The sequence below is a fragment of the Rhipicephalus microplus genome, chromosome 3 (assembly GCF_043290135.1).
Source record: "Rhipicephalus microplus isolate Deutch F79 chromosome 3, USDA_Rmic, whole genome shotgun sequence".
NCBI lineage: Eukaryota > Metazoa > Arthropoda > Arachnida > Ixodida > Ixodidae > Rhipicephalus > Rhipicephalus microplus.
Genome location: NC_134702.1, coordinates 228,204,367 through 228,224,733, shown reverse-complemented (window position 1 = coordinate 228,224,733; position 20,367 = coordinate 228,204,367). Strand labels below are relative to the sequence as shown.

The window sequence follows — 20,367 nt, the reverse complement described above, 5'->3', positions numbered from 1 at the left end:
CTCACCATATTGATTACATTACTTCTAAAGCGCTAAAAAAACTTTGTTACCTCCGGCGTACACTATCTGCGGCTCCTAGCGATACAAAACTGTGTACAAGACCTTTATCCGCCCTGTGCTCGAATACGCGTCACCTGTATGGAACCCCTACAACCAGTGCGAGGTAAAACAAATAGAATCGGTACAGAAAAAGGCCATTAGATTCATCTTCAGGCGTTATGACTCTGCTTTTTCACCTACGTCAGCATTACCATCTTTGAACATATCTCTACTTTCATCGCGAAGGAACATTGAGTCTCTCAAGTTATGACATTCTATAATTTATTCGACGTGCAAACTTTCAAAAGATCTCTACTTAACACGTTCCAGACCTTCTTTAACACGCCAGTACCATCCTTTGAATATGACACCATTCCACGCCCGTACTAACACGTTTAAATTTAGCTTCTTTCCACGAACTGTTGAACTTTCAAATAGTTATCCATAAATACCCTTTAACAGTTTGTATTTTTCCTTTTCACTGTTTACTGTGTTTGCTGTGTTCTCTTCCTTGCCACCATGTCTTAATTATGCCACCATGTGATGCCATGTATTGCCACTTTGTATTTTGCTTTCCTTCGCAAAGTATTACACCATGTTTCTTTTGTACCGGCCTGTTACCCACTCCTGCCATAGCCCTTACGGGTTGCAGTATGTAAAAATAAATAAATAAATAAATAAATAAATTGACACATTGTCGCCGGTGAATTACATCATCGAGCCCCTAACACAATCGCCAGACTTGCGCCGTCGAGGACGTGAGACCGTGCACGTCGACCGTCTCAAGCCCTACTACGACCCCCTCATTGTGCCTACTCCCTGAGTCGCCAGGATGGCTACTCTTCACCCCGGGGGTATTTTAGTGAAGCATACGCACTAACGCGTATGCGCCTTCAAAAAAGAGCGAAGAACCCCGTGCTCTGATTGCGCGAGAACCTGTGCCGCCTTTGCCAGACTTGCCGTTCGCCCATTTTCCGTCGCGACCTCCTTGCGACTCCTTTGTTCGAATAAACATCATCGCAGCTGCCATAGAGAGCTCCGATCTAAATAGATTTTTCCTGTGAGGCCCTTGTGTGGTCTCAGGATAACCTTTATGTCTTCCTTTGGAAGGGGCGTTGGGCCTCAGCGTTTTCTGCGCTGGAAATCCCGCTTGACTTGGCTGTCCCGTGCTGCGTCGACAGGCAGATTTGCTGCTGACTATTCATTTCAAATGCGAAGCATTTCTTAGCGAACTTCGGCGACTTTGAGCGTATCTATCTATCTATCTATCTATCTATCTATCTATCTATCTATCTATCTATCTATCTATCTATCTATCTATCTATCTATCTATCTATCTATCTATCCGATATTGCTATCAATACCAAACTTAGTATGGGATAACATGACTGTATGAAAAATATATTTCACTAGTCATAATCTGAAAATTATGACATGAATGTCATGAATGTCATGATTTACATTTCATAGCCCTGCAGCTCTTGTGGTGGTTTCGTTCACATGGAATGTTGCAAAACTGGTATGGTATGGCATGATTGCATGGCAACCACAAGCGCCAGACTCTAACATAAAAATCATGACATGCGTGTCATATAACAAGATGACTACATGCCACGCTCATGATGCGCTGGCGGCAGTATCGCTAGCTTCACTTATACCACATTCGGTATTAAGAGACGTGAATTAATGACAAAGGTATGATACTGGTGCAAACATGATAAACATGAGATGCGTGTCATGCAAAAACATGGCTACATGCTACCCTCATGATGCGCTCGCAGCCGTTTGACTAGCGTCACACGTACCAAAATTGCTATTACGTAACTCGAACGCATGACATAGGTAGTGACACATCCAAACATGATAATCTTGACATACGTGTCATGTAACAAGATGACTACATGCCACACTCACGATGCGCTCGCGGCCGTTTAGCAAGCTTTCAATACACCAAATTTGGTAGTACGTGACGTCAATGGATGACGAAGATACGCGACTGGTGCAAACATGATAATCAAGAGATGCGTGTCACGTCAGAACATGACTACATGCTACAGTCAAGGCGCCACAACATTTCGACGTGACTCGGTATGCGTGCTCTCCCCGCCGCGGTGGTCTAGTGGCTAAGGTACCCAGCTGCTGACCCGCAGGTCGCGGGTTCAAATCCCGGCTGCGGCGGCTGCATTTTCGATGGAGGCAGAAATGTCGTAGGCCCGTGTGCTCAGATTTGGGTGCACGTTAAAGAACCCCAGGTGGTCAAAATTTCCGGAGCCCTCCACTACGGCGTCTCTCATAATCATATGGTGGTTTTGGGACGTTTAACCCCACAAATCAATCAATCAATCATCGGTATGCATGCTCACCAGCGTTCATTTCGTCGCGTCACGCAGGCGTTGCCTTACCAGGCGCCTATCCAGCCATATACTCGCAGGCGCGCGCCGCGCTGCGTTGCTTTGACGCATGCGCGTTCCAGCGCATCCAGCGTACCTCCGCCACCAAAATAAGCAGTGTCGTCTGGGTAACGCATGGGCGCGAAACGCAGCATGTCGCATTTTGCGCTGGTTGCCGTCGGGCTGCACCGACATACGCTGGTCACGTCGGTGCGCCTGGCGTCTGACTATAGAGTTCTCGCGTTATGCTAACGTAGCGTCTCTGTGCCCAGCGTGCAAGTGCGTCAACGCTGCATTGAAGTATTTTGGGCCCTTCACAATGTGCTCATGGTCGTTCTGCTAGCTCCACATATAACAAATTTGGTGTAACGTGACGTCAATGTATGACGAAATATATGACTGGTGCAAACATAATAATCTGGACACGCTCGTCATGTAAGAACATGACAACATACCACGCTCATAGCGTGATCGTGGCCGTTTCGCTGGCCCCACATATACTAAACTTGGTATCACGTGACGTGAATAGATAATGAAGGGAAACGACACATCCACACATCATAATCATGACGCGGAAGTCATGTACGGCATCATTTACCTCCACCTCGTAACGTTGGGCTGATTTATAGTGCATATCAATCTTTATTATTCGCGTTTCGCATACCATCGATTTCCACTGTACGTGGGCTCTGGAATTTTTGTTGTAGTTCGCATAGGTTTATCTTTAAATATATTTATTTTTTGTGTCAGCGTTTTCCCAAATGGTCTCGCTTATTCGTGATGACCGTTGCGTCATCGGTTTATTAACGAACCTACACGAGAGCGTGTTAGATGAATTGGCCTCATGACAGCATCAGGACATAAGCAGCTAGATAGATAGATAGACAAACAGACATTTAGACACCGAAAGTGCTTGAAGTACGCAACAAAGATCTTCTAATTTAAAATACTCCTTTGTTATATTCAGGTTGGTTTGTACTTTATCTGCACAAATACAAATCGCTGAACCTTCTCGTCAAGACATTTAGCTTGTAAAGCACGTACCTAGCAGCGTGCCCTACATAGCTTTTGTTATCGGCAAAAAATAAAAAATAAACGAACGAAAATAAACAGTTATACTTGCCGATGCTGGAAAGTCATGTTCACGTTGTGCCGGTCCTCTTGTGCCGTTGTGGCGAAGACTCGAACGCACTCCTCTTCTCTGGAGTGCTTGCAAGCTGGTGAATTTTTACTACTGTAAAGACTTGGAGCAGCGCAAGAGGAGGAGCCGACCTTCGTCGCAAGATTACATTCCACTCGCGATAACGAACGTTTGAAATCGCGCAATTCAAGTGGCATGTAATTGGGCAAGAGCCCGGGTGAACGTTCATTAAACAAAAGTGGCACAAAGTCATTAAAACTGTTCGTATTCATCAGTGATAACATTTATTGACGCTACGAAAAAGAACTGATAAGGTCATTCGAAAAATACAATGAGCATTGTTATATTGGCGCTTATACATGGACACGTTAGGCGATGAACTGCTAAAGCGAGTGAGAGGATACTTGGTAGTGTAACGCTGGCTTGACCACCACAGATTTATTTATTATTTATTTATTCATACTACAATCCGTATTACAGAGATTTTAGCAGGGTGGTTACAGATATAATTTTCACAATGTTGGCACTCAAGAATGCATAAACCAAACAAACAAACAAAAAATAGAACGGCATGATGTGAAAAATCAGGTCAAATTTGCTGCAAACAACTTTAAGAACGGCTCCATCACTTGGTTATTAGTTAGTCCATTCCACTGAGTTACTGTACGAGGGAAAAATGAATATTTGAAGCAGTTATTTCGGGACCGGAAAGGGGTTATTGTAAGTTCATGCCTTTGGCGGGTGGCGTACGCAGAAGAAAAGGAAAGGATATTGGAAACATCAAGCTTGTAATGCCCTTTAATTATTTGGTAAAGAAATTGTAGTCGTATTAAACGATTTATTTCGGTAACTGAAGGCTCATTGGCACGATGTAGGAGTTCAGTTATAGAGGTGCCCCCAAAGCTATTAAAGATAAAGCGGACTGCGTTTTTCTGCACGTTTTCCAATTTAGTTATGTTAGCTTTAGTGAAGTGGTCCCAAACAATCACTCCATATTCTAACACTGGGCGAATGATAGTCCTGTACGCTAGAGTACCCACCGTGGAATTAGAATGTTTTAGAGCTCTTCGAAGGGAGAATAGTTTTCGGTTACTGTTTGTAATTACGGAGTCAATATGTTTAGTCCAGCTAAGGTGATTGGTAATCCGAAGGCCAAGATAATGTTAGTTACCTCAGAAAGGGTGAAACTTGCGGTGGAATAATTAAATAGTAGGGGTTTTTCCTTGTGGGTTATTCGCATAAATACTGTTTTATCGAAGTTAATTGACATCTGCCATAAATCACACCACTTCACAATGTTATAAAAGGCACTATTCAGAATGATTTGATCGATTACATTGGATATTTCAGAATATATGACAAAATCATCTGCATACAACTTGATTTTTACAGGAATTTCATTCACAATATCATTGATAAAAATTAAAAACAAAAGGGGTCCAAGAACCGTACCCTGTGGGACGCCAGAGTCAACGGTTGCCTCTTCTGAACTGAATTCATTAAAAACAACAAATTGTTTACGGTTTATAAGGTAGTCTGCTATCCATTTTATAAGGCGCGGATTTTTAAGTGTTTTCTCTAATTTAAAAAGTAATTTCTGGTGTGAGACTTAGTCAAACGCTTTTGAAAAGTCCATAAAGATGGCGTCAGTTTGTGTCCTATTGTGTATTGAAGTTGCGAAATCGTGAATTGTTTCGACAAGTTCAGTACAGGTTGAATAGCTTTTTCTGAATCCGTGCTGGTGTTTTGTTAAGATATTATGCTTACTAAAAAACTCTGAGATATGCGTATGTATTATGTGTTCTATAAGCTTAGAGGTAGTTCATGAATTAGGACGATAATTCGAAATAAGTAACTTTTTACCCGACATATAAAGAGGCTATTACCTGCCCTAAGTAGACATAGTCTTTTACAACTTCAAGTGCACTATTACCTATCTCGAAGCGCTGCTCCTTGCCGAGGTTGTTGTACATTACTTTCGTTTTCTGCAGATTAATTTTAAGACCCACCTTTCTGCTCTCCTTGTCTAACTCCGTAATCATGAGTTGCAATTCGTCCCCCGAGTTACTCAGCAATGCGATGTCATCGGCGAAGCGCAGGTTACTAAGGTATTGTCCATTCACTCTTATCCCTAACTGCTCCCATTCTAGGCTTCTGAAAACCTCCTGTAAGCACGCGGTAAATAGCATTGGGGAAATTGTGTCCCCCTGCCTTACACCCTTCTTGATTGGTATTCTGTTGCTTTCTTTATGAAGCACTATGGTAGCAGTTGATCCCCTGTAGATTTCTTCCAGAATGTTTATATATACTTCATCTACGCCATGATTCCGCAGTGTTTGCATGACGGCTGATATTTCTACTGAATCAAACGCCTTCTCGTAATCTATGAAGGCTATGTATAGTGGTTGGTTATACTCTGAGCATTTCTCTATTACCTGATTGATAGTATGAATGTGGTCAATGTGGTCTACTTAGGGCAGGTAATAACCGCAGAGCCGAACCACGAGATTGAAGTAACTAGAAGAATAAGAATGGGGTGGAGCACATTCGGCAAGCACTCTCAAATTATGACAGGTAGATTGCCACTATCCCTCAAGAGGAAGGTATATAACAGCTGTATCTTGCCGGTACTTAGCTACGGAGCAGAAACCTGGAGACTTACAAAGAGGGTTCAGCTTAAATTGAGGACGACACAGCGAGCAATGGAAAGAAAAATGGTAGGTGTAACCTTAAGAGACAAGAAGAGAGCAGAGTGGATTAGGGAACAAACGGGGGTTAAGGATATCATAGCTGAAATCAAGATGAAGAAATGGAAATGGGCAGGGCATGTAGCGCGTAGACAGGATAACCGCTGGTCATTAAGGGTAACTGACTGGATTCCCAGAGAAGGGAAGCGGGTTAGGGGGAGACAGAAGGTTAGGTGGGCAGATGAGATTAAGAAGTTTGCGGGTATAAATTGGCAGCAGCAAGCACAGGACCGGGTTAACTGGCGGAACATGGGAGAGGCCTTTGTCCTGCAGTGGACGTAGTCAGGCTGATGATGATGATGATGATGATGATAAAGAGGCTTCTCTCTGGCGGCCCTCCAATCATCTGGTACTCGACCTTCGTGTTGCGATTTTGAGAATAAAACATACGGATATTTGGCGATCCACTCGGCATAACGCTTTAAAAGTGCGTTTGGAATGCTATCCGGTCCGGGTGTCTTTTTAACATTGAGTTTAAGCAGCATATTTAGAATGGCGTGCTTTATGATAACAACGTCAGGTATAGGTGGATAATCTGCATCAAATGAGGGAAGAACGTTATTGTCAATGGTGAAAACCAATTTGAATTGTTGATTGAAGGCATTCGAAATAACCTTGCTATCATGCACATCAACTCCATCAACTACAAAAACATTACATTCAGTAGATGTAGGCTTAATGCTCCGCCAAAATTTCTCAGGACCCGTTTTAATGAAGTTTGGTATTGATTCACAATAATACAGCTGTTTGTAAATATGAATTTGGTGTTTAAGTTTAGTTGCAATTTCTGAAACCTCTTCGTTTATACCAGCGATATTCCCAAGACTACGACGCTTTTTTAATCGTTTTAACTTCTTTTTGAGATGGAACGTGTCCCTAGAAATCCAGGGGTTCCTTTCTTTCTTCTTTTTAACAACACGTGGAACGAAGCGATCAATAAATTCATTCACCAAATCTTTAAATGAGTCCCAGTGGCCTTGCACATCAGCAGTACTGTTTAAAAACGAGTCGAGGTTGAGGAAGAGGAGATCTATGATTGATGTATCGTCAGCTCGCGAAAAATTTCGAAAACATGACGTTTTTTGTTTCCGTGCCATAGAACCATTTGCCACGGTCAACAGTACAGCACTGTGGTCAGAAATACCAGGAACCACTTCGCAAGTGGCCGAAGACTTAATACATCCACTAACAAAAAAGAGATCAAGTACTGACTTCGAACTTCCCTGCACCCTAGTGAAATCGTGAACAACTTGTAACAAATCAAAAGCAAAAGCAACGTCGAGCATTGCTTCCCCTGTGATATCGTTATGCTTAGTAGTTGAAAGAGAGGTCCAATCCATATCTGGTGGGTTGAAATCTCCTCATAAAATTATCCGAGCTCCGGACTTTGCATGAGTGCACAGATATTTTTTTAATTCATTGATGACTTCAATGGACGAGGTCGGGGGTCTGTATATGGAAGCTACAATATATTGAATATTATTGTGTTACATTTTGCAGAATAAGCCTTCCACTTGAGGAATATCTGGCATCCTAATTACTTTGAGACATTTCTTAACTACAACTGCAACGCCTCCTTCCTTACTTTCGCGATCTTTTCTTTGCACACTATAACCAGGTGGAATTATTTCACTATCAAATATTGTACTATGCAACCATGTTTTTGTGCCCCGCCGTGGTGGTCTAGTGGCTAAAGTACTCGGTTGCTGACCCGCAGGTCGCGGGTTCGATTCCCGGCTGCGGCGGCTGCATTTCCGATGGAGGCGGAAATGTTGTAGGTCCGTGTACTCAGATTTGGGTGCACGTTAAAGAACCCCAGGTGGTCAAAATTTTCGGAGCCCTCCACTACGGCGTCTCTCATAATCAAATGGTGCGTCGTCTGCGAAGCGTAGTAGTGCGGCCACGAAGAGGCTCCCAGCAGAACGGTGACAGCCTGCAGCACGAAGCGAAAAGGGTTGAGCATCATGCCAGGAATGCGGCTGCCAAGCCCACTGGTGAAGTCCCGTTCCGCTGGCGCTCCCATAGCCGGCGATTCCCCCACGTGAGGTGACGTCACCGAAGATAGCAACCATGTTGAGTCATTGGAGTGCAGCAGACACGATCCATCCAGGGTGAAGTTATCACCCCCCGAAGATAACACGCAGCCGAAGGCCACGAGTCTGTGCGCATGCGTCGTCTGCGAACCGTAGTAGTGCGGCCACGAAGAGGCTCCCAGCAGAACGGTGACAGCCTGCAGCACGAAGCGAAAAGGGTTGAGCATCATGCCAGGAATGCTGCTGCCAAGCCCACTCCTATAATTAGGCAGTGTGATGAATTTAATACGGTAACTTGCCAAAGTAACATATAGTTAGCTCACAACATAGCTGGAAGTTAGTATATGTTCAGTGTTACTGGAGAGTGTGGATTGATTACTGCGACCATGAGAGAACATCACAATCCAAGAGCGCACTTTCAATAGAGGTTTAGTGAAGGAAACAAAAAAATGAAATCATATGTAAAGTGACACGCATGAGTCGCTGCGCGGAATAAGAACTGATCAAATCACAATTCACATTACTTTCAAAATAAAAGTTTTCTTTTTTCAGCAATGCGTGACTACCGCTCTGTATGTTTTCTCTTTAGTGAAGCATGCGTGGTACCCTCAAAATGATTGTGTTCCGTTTTCCTTCATTAAACTTTAGTTAAAAGTGCGCACTTATATTGCGTTTTCTTGTCTTCGACCCCGTAATGAGTGCGTGATTGGACTACGCCGACAAATGACGAGTAAGTGCCCCCAGAAGCAAGCAACTCCCTTGCTTTTTCGGGAGATCTGAAACAAACGGCAGTGACAACAAAGCACCCTGCCTCCCCCCCCCCAAATCTCGTTGGGGGATTATTCACAGCAACAGGGGGGGAAGGGGTGCTTGCTTGGCATTTAGCGGTACTTAGCTCGTCCAAAACACGATAATTAGATGTCCAGGGGGTCTGCCCATAGGACCGGATACAGAGAAGTAGAGCAGAGTGTGGGAAACGCACCCTACACTGTAAGCAAAACCTTTCTTTGGGGATTTTGCGGCTCATGACCTCTGAAAACTTTCTCGCGTTTAAAATTACTACCTCGTGTTAGAGTAAAAGGTGGCACATGCCTAATTTTTGCCACCACCTCTGAGGTACGTAGTAAAAGGATTTCAAAATCTAGCTTTACCACGTAGAGAGTTTTGTATCACTTAATTTTTATCCTGTGGTTCAGAGTTTATTACCACGTGACTGCAAGCTGCAGTTGCTTCGGCAGCTTTTGCCCCATACCCCCCGAGTGACGCTCTCAATGAATCCGCGAGAACCGCACATTTTTTTTGCACCATTGTACCTCATGACTGACCTCGAGTCAACGCACTTTCACTGGAACTGGGAGCAGCATAAGCAGAACTAGCCAGTCAAGCATTCTGTGAATGAAAAAAAAGGGGGGGGGGGGCACTTCAAAAAGAAAACTTCCTGTGGAAAATTGTCCTCATATTTTCGCAAATTGTTGGCTTTTGCTGTGTGGTGGCCCTGGAGACAGGTGCTGCAAGAAGCTCGGAATATGTGGGTCTCGTTGAGCTGATGAATCTCACGTGTTTTCCACATCATGGAGCGACCGTGCGCTTCCGAGCGCGAGCCTGCGAACGTGTCCGTCGTGCATATCTCGCTACCGTGCCGAATCGCGAAGATCTGCCAGTTGTAAGAAAATCAAGCTGGTGTCATCGTCCGTGGCTGCTTCCTGGACTTCACTATGTCGTCGGCACCAAGCCATGGCCGCCAGGCACCAGTGGGAGTGTCACTGAAACAGCTGAAAAAAGCATCGTATAGATTTTGTTCCACAGAAGACGATGTCTGCTGAAGTGATATGCAGCCCAAATGTTCTGCCCCATGCACCAGCTGTTCTCAGAGATGTTGCGCGAAGACGAGAGCCAATACGAGGCAGATGGAACCAACAAGCAGCTACTGATGAGCGCGAAGAAAACCCGGAAGCTGCATGGTTTGTCTCTTTCATTCAAATTACGTTCGTATACATCGCCCTGTCCCCGTAACACTCTGCAGATAGCGGATACGTATTCAATTGTGTATAAAATTACGACGAATTTGCACAGGAGATGTATTCTGTGGTCGCCAGCTGTGTTTCATCGCAGAGCCTTGCTCCTCGAAAAGACCTAAAACGTTGTCGGTTACAAGCTCGTATACAGGCGTGCACCGCTCTTCTACGCCCGTTGTGATGAATACGTGCTGCTACTGTGTTTGTGCATCGCCGCTCAATGAAAATCATCGAGCTGCCGTGGTTTGTGCGTATATACGTATATTTTGTGGACTTGTGCATCAGCAATGCTAACACTGGTAGGCCAAGAGGCCAATGTGCCAGTTAATTATTGAAAAATCAAAAAGGTAAGACCAGGTGGGTTTATAATAAAAGGTCGGTGTGACTCCTAGTGACCTGCAGCCCACCATAAGTTTACGCTTGCACTTTTAACTGCTATTGTTAATCGATGCAAAAAAAAAACAGCTCTCCTAGCGGTACTACACGGCAGGTCAAAATGTCGTGCCTATATATACCGGATTTACGAAGTGCAGTCGAGTAAAGCATGCAGTCTGTTCATGTGGTGTTTAATTCAGCGTTTGTTGCGTGTGCGTGTTTGTCTGTATGTTAATCTACGCGACATCAATTCTGCCACCTTTTGGTACCTAATAGCTTTTTCGACTGGTTGGGCGAATGCACCCGCAAACTTTCAATTTTCACCACCTGAAATACCTCCCAGAGCTCGCCTGAAAAACTTTCTGAAGGCTGTGAAAATTTACGTCTCTGTACTCGTTCAAAACTTAAGTGGGGTAAATAATTAACACCTTCCCTACATTCAAAAACTCAGTACAAGACTAAATTTTTACTTCGACGAGTAGGTGATAAGAAAAAGAACCAGAAAACGTAGTGCGATGGAGGACCAGTGCTTTACCCAGTTTTTGAGGTTATTTCAGGTTATTTTTGTTTAGTGTGTAAGACGGACCCCACACACTCGGCTGATTGTTTGGCGCGTCTCGAAGCACGTCGAGCGAAGCAAGCAGCCTCGACTGCCAACAACTCTACCTAAGCTGTCAATCCGAGCTGGGTGTCCTGAGAGATTATGATGAGGGAGCCGATGGCGCTGAAGAATTCGAATTACGACTGTCGTGTTGCTGCCACTTTCGGCACACCTCTGGAGTGTTGACCTTGAACAAATCAATGTAGGCTTAGCCGCCATCGTCTCACACGTCCAAGAGGTACGTGAGACAATTGCGGCTAAGCTGACAATCGGCCTGGGAGGACGATTATGACAAAGCCTTCATTATTTATTAGACGAAAGTTTCTCTCAGAAAGTGCTTATAGTGTTGGTGATGATACCACACCGACCAGTCGAGACGATCTATTGAACAGTTTAGCTTCATGTCTAATGATGGGCTCCATCTACCTGAAGACAGAAAATAATTTTCCTGACTTGCACACCCTAATTGGTCCAATTTAAGAATTGTTTTAGCGTGTTCCGTAACAATTTTGCGATGGCTGGTAGGACAACTCAGCTCACAGTTACGAACTCTCACGTATTTAAAACTTTAAGCTAAGTTCTTCTGTGTTAGCGAAAGTTTTCTGCGATGCGCGCTGTACCTGACTTGCACGTGCCGTCAGCATTGCTGCGATCCTATTGCGGCGGCTATATTGGTGAACAACCGCACAAATGAGTCATACATACCCCAGTACTACCAGCCGTATTTGACTACAGTGTTCAGCACGATGCAGCTGAGGGAGCCGCATTGTCATAGTGTCTTTCTTTTTCGCGAGCAGTGTCAGGCACATCATGCTGCCAGTTGGCACAAGCCAGCCGTTGAATGCAACATAGTATTCAATTACTCATGAGGCAACAGTGCACGGTCTCGCTGCGAGGAAAAGATGCGGTTATGCAGCGGGGGTGGATCTCTACACGTTTTGACTCAGAACGGACAATGTGGATACGACTTTTAACATCATCTTCTCATAAGTGTCACATGAAAACATCAACTATATGATTTTGAGCATTTTATTTGTTACTTTCAGCAAAATAAATGTGTACAAGTCAATTGAATCGCACAACTTTTGTACCAGCGGCTGGGTAAAGGCTGCAAAGGAGTTTCGCGACAATAATTTTTATCGTGTTTTTAGAGGTAAGTTGAATAGTTTAACAAACCTACCCCTTTGCCATCCCTTGCATATCAAATAGCTATGCACAAACACTGCCAAATCAAGAAATGCTGATTTGTGCGCTGTGTTCCCATGCGAGTGCCGCGAGATGTTCATGATACAGCGCGTTGTCTGTCCGTATTTTTATATAAACATAGTGGAATGTATGTAATACGTGTGTGTTAACGGATACTGAGAGTTTTATCACTGCATGCATGGGGACCATCATCGAATGCGCACGGCATTTGGCTTCATCAACACGCATCGGCCTGAGCTCGACGCCATTCGGCCTCCACTTGTAGCTTTTCTTGACGCTGTTAAATGCATGCTCTGTTGCGCAGCGCCTACATGCTTGAACGCAGTCTCGGTTCGTCACGTCGAACAACGCGGACAGCTTTCCTACGAACACAAGAACATCTGCGATAATTAGTGTCCTCATATCTCCTCTTTTCGCTTGCCTAATACGAATTGCACACCACACACATGAACGTTGTGGTTTTTTTCTTCGAAATTTGCACGCAGTATGTGCGCCAGCCTGCCAGGCTCTCTGATGGTGCGCGCTGAGCGTTTTCTGGCCACTTCTAAAGGGGCCTTTTTGGTGGGCCAGCTGTGGTCATTTCGGCCTCGCCTTCACAGCCTGCTAGTGCGACAAGCGCACAAACAATTGTGCACGAAACGAAGGGCAGACATGAACAAATAAAAGTTACACAAGCTTTTTAAAATTCCTTCATTGGTAGAATTCTTTCTATTTGATTAAACCGTTCAGGCAGATCTTGTTGAACCTTTAGCGATTATACGAATGAACAAATAGATTGAAAAAAGTACAGTATAACCGGACGTGAATTAACATCAGACTGATGTACCACCATTCTAAAATGCGCGCCATGATCCTTAAAACAACCATACCATGACTTAAGCAGAAACCAACGACATGGAATTCATGGATTTCAGTCTTCTATGTCGACAGGGACAAGCGTGGTGGTCGTATTCACTTCTATATTATCATCGGCGCATTAAAAAACGGCAACGTTAAGTCATGGCTCAAAGCGTTTCTGACAAAGTTTTGCGTGTAGTCGATGGAAAAGACCGTTTTCGAACTGGTCAAGAGGTTGGAGAGAGCCGGTAATCGCATTCCAGTAGTGCACTCGGTAGCTCAGAGGCTACTATACTGGTCTATGAAATAAAAGATGACGAAAAAAGACTACTCAGGATGAAGCGTACAAGAATACCCGTTCTCTCCTATTTTTTTTCGTACCCTGTCGCACACGCTAAAGAAAATGAAAAACAGGTACAGAACACGCTTTTTTTGGTACAAGTTGCGTGCTGTTAGTTCAAATACAGAAAGAAGGACCTACACTATAAGACAAAAGGGTGTTAAAAGGGTGTGTGGTTTGTCCTTTTGGGGAGTAATGGGGCTGCCACAACCATTAATCCCTTTAAGGACCAACGACATTGGGTCTAACAGTTAGTGCCCACAGACGAGCTCAAGAAACCAACATTTAGTCCCCACATTTACACCTTAGCGAGTAACCGTTAGTCCAACAATTCACCTTAGCGGACTCACATTTAGTCCTCACATTTGCATTTTATAAGGCAAATTTTAATCCCAACTTTTACACTTTACCGGGCAACCGTTAGTCATCACAGTTGCTCCTTGCCGGACAAACGGTTGATCCACTCAAATAATCCAATCGGATGAACTTTCTGTCTCTGGTTCAAACATTGTTTTTTTTTTGTTTATTTGCCGCCAGGCCCAATACTTTTTTCGCCTGTTTTTCTGCGCAGTGAGGGTGAACATGTTTAAGTGCGAATACACGGGGTGATGCTATGAGGGGTATTTATTAATTCGCACTATTATATTTAATAATCACACTATGGTGCCTTTATGGTGTAATGGTTCCTGGGAATCGCCATTTCATCCCACAGGAGAGTTTACGTTAACTCACTGGCGAATGCCAACGGATTTTAACTTTACTCCCCCTCACGACCCGCTCTCGACGGGAGACTGAGAGAGAAGGCGGGCGCGCGAGAGAGAGGGATGCGCGCGCAGCTGCAGCGAGCAAGGAGAGCGGAAGAGCGAGCGAAGGGGGAGGGGGTATAAGGCGCGTTACTCACACCGATATCAGCGTCGCGTCCGTGGCTTATTCGGTAGAGCGTCGCGCTGCGGCCCGCCAAGTCCTCTTTCCTTTAAAGATAGAGAGAAGACTGCGGACACCGCCGACGGCGGTGGATGGTTTGGGGTGGCTTATAAAGTGTATTCACACTTAAAAATCGCGCAGAAAAGAACGTGCGACAAAGTAGTTAGCAACTTATGTGTAACTGCTTAACGCAGTCACGGCAACAACGAAAGAAAAAAAGTGAGACATCGAAATCTTTTTTTTTTACATACACATGAAGTTTCTTCATTCTTTTGGGTGAATTCATGGTGAAGTGTACAAGTCCAGTCTCGTTGTCAAATATTCTTGACTCCTTAAGGAGCTCCTCCGACGGAAGCGATAGATGACGGGCATTGCTGACGCCAGCGCACGCAGCCTTCTGCCTGTTGTGTTCCCACGGCTGCACGTACAATAATATAGTATAAATAGACACACGTGAAAGGAAATGAAGATGCACGGATATGACAAGTACGTGCACGTTAGTATAAAAACAAGCGTTGAAATACGACACACAAATAACTTTGTCTTCACATCTCGCACAGTTCTTCTGAAGCTGCTCTGATGAAAGAGATGGATGGCAGGCATCGCAGACGCCAGTGCACACAGTCTTCAGCACGGTGTGTGCCCACGGCTGCACAATAGGTATGTAAAATAGTGAGTCACACGTGACAGAGGATGAATACAAATGCATATGAGAAATGCGTGCAAGGTGAAATGGAAACATACGTGAGATATGACATGCTAATAATTTTACCATGATGTCACACATCGTCAAAGACTCATTTCGATCCCGGTAGCGCAACAGCTGAGGAGCGCCGGCTGCAGCTACTCCGCGGCCCACCGGCCGCTAACAAGTCGGCGAGTCCTAAGCGAGTGACGTCGTTAAGCTCGAGCAAGCGAACGCGCGACCAAACACGGCGCTGCACGGAAAGTGTCTGCCGCCAGCGAACTTCGAACAGCAGAGCGAGCGTGCGCTTGGCCGCCGCCACAAACAGCGCTGAGCTGGTTTGGAGCAAGCGCCGAAGATATCGACGGTAATGCGGCCCTTTTCCACAAACTCGAGCGAGTGTAGCGCGCAAACGCGAGTCCACCACCGCGGCCAACGAACGGCGCCAAGCTGCTTGCGACCGACTGACCGGAAAGCCAACTGTAATGGCGACCAATTTTTACTAAGTTCGGGTGCTAGCGAAAGCCCCACCAGTCCGTGCTGGTGCACTTACAGCGCGCGACATACTACAAATAAGCTGTTTACGAGAACCCGCAACGTGTTTTCGACGACTCCCAACACAGCGACGAGGTCTCAGCGCAATATCGCCAGCCCGGTGCTTATTGCAGCGGCGAAGACAGGCGAGCATTCGATTAGCGAGCGTACGGGAGGCCGACGGCAATGGCGGCCAATTTCCAGGCGGTCGCAAAGCACAGGCGAACTGCAGACGACGAAGCTGACCTTCGCGATGCACTTCGTGCGTGCGATATACAACACGACCAAGCCCGTTGCCGGCAAGCACGATCCGTATCGCACACGCGACAAAGTTGAGTAGAATCGAGAATGATAGCCTACTTGCTTAAGAATCCAGCGCCAATTTCTGCCCTGAGTCGGACTGAAGTATATATCCGATAGGCCCGCTGTCTTCTCGGCCGCCATATTGGCCTTCCCAGCTGTTGCTGTCGTTTGTTGCTCATGACTATCTTGAAGCCAGATATATACAGTGCGGCGTCGTGATGTGTCGAGACTTACTCCAGACTTCATGGGTGCAGCGAAACGCAAAAGCAGCAGCCCACGCTCATCCAAGCGTACACACAAGCACCACGTCGTAATTCCTAGATCGTCGAAACCAGGCGGCCATGTTCGAGCACTCCGAGCGCGACGCAACGCGAACCGTCGCCAGCAAAATACAGGGAAATACTGAGCTGGCAGAGGAGGAGAAGGATGGCTAGTCACCTTGGCAACGCTTTTCGCGCTGCCTGCGATCCCCGGGCGGCTCAACTCTTTATAGCGTGTTTGGAGAGTAAGTGGTTTCACGCGGCACGCTTCTCTCTGTGGTTGCTCCTCAACGGTCTATCGGTTCAGTGCGCCCGCCGATTGGGCTTCGTTACTCCTTTTTCGGGTAATTTTGCCTTAGAGTACAAACACAAAGCGGCAACCAAAGGTTACCATGCACGGCAAAACATTAACAACGGTTTGACATCGGTGCATGGGTGGTTGTTTACCAGACACATGCTTCATATGAAAAAGTGTACATAGAATAGACAGGGTTATGCTTCAACAAAATATTAAGTGAGCACAATTGTAATCAGAAAGAAAGTGTTAATCGGTCCCAGTTGGCAGCGCCGTGCAAAAATTGTAAAGACCGCGCGTTTGATCCTTTGTTAGAGCAATAAACTATACATACACAAAGTTACCCTATCGATGAAAATAATGGAAGCTTTTTACATAATAATCTTTCAAAACAAATGCATCAGCCGGCCATCTATCACCATCCATCACAAAAAAAAAATAGCTCGCGTCGACTTCCACAGAACAGCAAATAAACCTGAACGTAGAATTCAGTTCTAATCTTTTCGGTTTGTGAAGGTTCTTTGGCATCATATGGGTCATATGCGCGTAGGCACGCAGGTACGGCCTTCCCTTCCCAATTACAATTTCCTTAGATGAAATGCAGTGGGTGCCGTGCTCTGTCATGTGTGTGTCCTAGTAAGTTCTCTCGTTCTTTTAACGGTGCAACATTATGTTTGAAAACTCCTCTCACACGATCGCCCTGATGGCTTCACGTAGGTCATTCGGAGGATTCGTGCATAGCACGTAGACAAGGTTGAGTGGTTCGATTGCTTCGGCCGCATCTCGAGTATTTTGTGAAGGATTGCAGCCTCCGTGAGAAATTCGGCCACTGTCTTCCGTAGGCTGCATACCAATCCTGCAAAGAATACTTCTTTTACTCCCCTCACGAGGGGGGGGGGGCGATGAACAAAAAGAGAAAAGGCAGGGAGGTTAACTAGGCACATGCCCAGTTTGCTACACTACGCTGGGGGTATGAGAAGAGCATAAAGATGTGAGAGATGGGAAAGAGAAGAGAAAGAGAGAGAGAAAAAAAGAGGATTGTCAGTCAATCGGCTGGCGCGTATGCAGCAGTGGCACTACACAAAAGTTAAAGGTTGTCACGTAGGCCTGTAGTCCTCAAAAAGCACAAGACAGCTTTGACTACTTTCTTAGCCGACGGAAGGCGAGGACGGTGTTCCAGTAGCATCTGCATAGAGAGTGGCCGATCGTCCAATTGTCGCAATGCGTCCAAAAGCTTCTGTCTTTCGGAGGCAAATCGAGGGCAATTGCATATCAGATGGTCCATGTCTTCTTTGGCGCAGCAGACGTTGCAATTCGCATTGTCGGTGAATCCGATGACGGTTCTATATGCTTTTGTGAAGGCAACCCCAAGACAAAGGCGACAAAGAATCGAAGCTTCACGTCGACGAAGTCCGGATGGAGGTCGAAGTTCCAGTCGAGCGTTTATTTGGTAGAGTCTCGTATGTCTTATGCTTGGGGTGTTCCACTCCTGCAGACACAGACTTTGTGCCAGGTGACGAAGTTGCTTTGCTGCGTCAGTCCTTGGCAAAGGAATCAAAAGGATGTGCTCTTCTTGGTGCGATGTGTGAGCCGCGTTGTCTGCAGAATCATTGCCACTGATCCCACAATGGCCAGGAAGCCACTGAAACTTGACCTCGTGGCCTGTTTCTGTGACGTGGTGAAGAAGCTGTACAACTTCGTACGTTAACTGTTCATGGCAACCTCGTCGAAGGACTGACTGCATGCTCTGTAGGGCCAGTTTCGAGTCGGAAAACACAGCCCATTTACTCGGTCTCTGAGATTTGATGTACTCTAGGGCGCCACGCAAAGCCTCAAGTTCTGCCGCCGTAGACGTAGTGGCGTGTGACAGCTTGATTCGCAGAGTGATTCCTCTAGCTGGAATCACCACTGCACCACCAGAACCAGACGCTGTGGTTGAGCCACGAGGGAGCAATCGTTTTTCTAATCAGGTATTGAACCGCTGGCCAGGCGTGAAATTCACGCGATTTCTTGCGTGAAGATTGTCTTGTGTTTATTCGGTAGCTCCACCCGCGCCTTCCGTGAACCATTGGTCTTTTTCTTGTGGGCGACAATCATAATGGGGTTAAGGTGCGTCAGCGGAAAAATAAATGGCAGCATATTCGCGATGATCATGACAAGGCAAAGCATAGGGATTGTTCTGTGTTACCGTTAGTCAGCCGTGACATTCGCCACTCACGCATATCAATAAGTGCCAAGCAGTGTGCGTTCACATACAATGGTTATTGGTCATAACTGGTATGTTGTGCTGAGTTGCAAACTTCGTTTTTCCTTTATTACACTGTGTTTGGCATCACATACAGGGCTATGTTGGCAAAGACGAGGTCTGCGAACGTTCCCCTGGGTTTGTTGATTGTTTCCAGACAAACAAAATGCATCATAAAGGCTATCGAGGCGTCATCTGGTGCACAAGTCAGTAAGTGTCCGGGATGATTATGATCATCATTTTATAGTCGTGGCATATAGTAGGTACCTTGCATGGGCTAGTCCACCATGGAATATGTAGAATGTGTGGCCTGAAACGCACTTGTTCTTCATCGTCAAGAATGTCATCATCATGATGTATATTGAGTACCTTGTATTTTTGCGCCATGATGGCAGAAAAAAAAAGTGTGGTCTTGAGCACGGTTTTTCTTCGTCGTCATAAGCATCATTGTCAGCGCCATCACCAGCGGTGGCTGTGGTGTACAAATCCAACGCTGACACCAATGAACGAGCCTCTACCAGAGGGAGCTCTGATTCTAAAAGCTCCCAGGTTTCGAAGCAATTCTTGGTTCGCAAAACAATTTTCATGCCGTCTTCTAAGTAGAAGTAGTAATGCCGCAGCTTCTTTTTTTTTCGGAGACCCAGTGGTGGAATGTGGTGGCTCAGTCGCGTACCTCCAGCCAGCTCACCAGGTCCTCAAAAGATGTAAATAGAAAGTCACTGGCTCCCTCTGAGACCATTGCACATGGCAGGGACATCATGACTATTGTAGGTGACAAGGTGGATCGTTATCCTCTCTGCGGTCGATGTGACGTTCTTGGACTGCTTGGTGTTTTCGGAAAGCAGCCCTCTTTCAAGCCGTAGTTCTTTCTGCCATCGGCTAGTTCGATGATTCGCGTTATCTTCAGCGTACCCTTCTTAGCAGCTGCACCTTGAGTCGGCGCTTTGCGGTGGCTTACGGATCATGAGCGAAGCAGCAGCTGCACCAAGTGTCACGTTACTGTGACTCAGGAATGCGGAGCGTTTTATGTTAGTGAACTTGTGCTTCGAAAAACGAAGTATTCATCACAAACAATACACGCTGTACAATGCTATAGCAACGAAAACAGCGGTTGCGGTAGCCAATAGGAATCTGATATCCGGTAAGCCGCTTCAACACACATACGCCCTGCGTCAAGAGTTGTAGCATTATCACTGGTGCTTGAGAAAGCCATTGATTAAGCTTGACTATTCCCATCCTCTGCGTAATCTCCACAAAATGGTGTCAAAAGATCGGGGATCTTCCTTGACATCACAGCATAGTCTGCGCTGAGAAATCATGTCGACATAACTGTCTGTGTTGATTGAACCCGAACACAAGAAAGAAAAAAACCGTAAACAGGGGTGAGTGCTCGAGGC

At 45.7% G+C, this 20,367-nt stretch overlaps 1 protein-coding gene across 1 annotated transcript in view; it reads right to left on the bottom strand.

Annotated features, from left to right (window-relative positions):
* The window catches only part of LOC142804150 (3 beta-hydroxysteroid dehydrogenase/Delta 5-->4-isomerase-like), a 79,618-nt gene extending 75,929 nt beyond the window's left edge, over nt 1-3,689 (bottom strand). Inside the window, exon 1 of the mRNA XM_075890763.1 lies at nt 3,553-3,689. Coding sequence (XP_075746878.1) covers nt 3,553-3,569 — 17 coding nt within the window. The 5' untranslated portion in view covers nt 3,570-3,689. The remainder of the gene's footprint in view (nt 1-3,552) is intronic.
* Between the last annotated feature and the right edge of the window lie 16,678 nt (nt 3,690-20,367).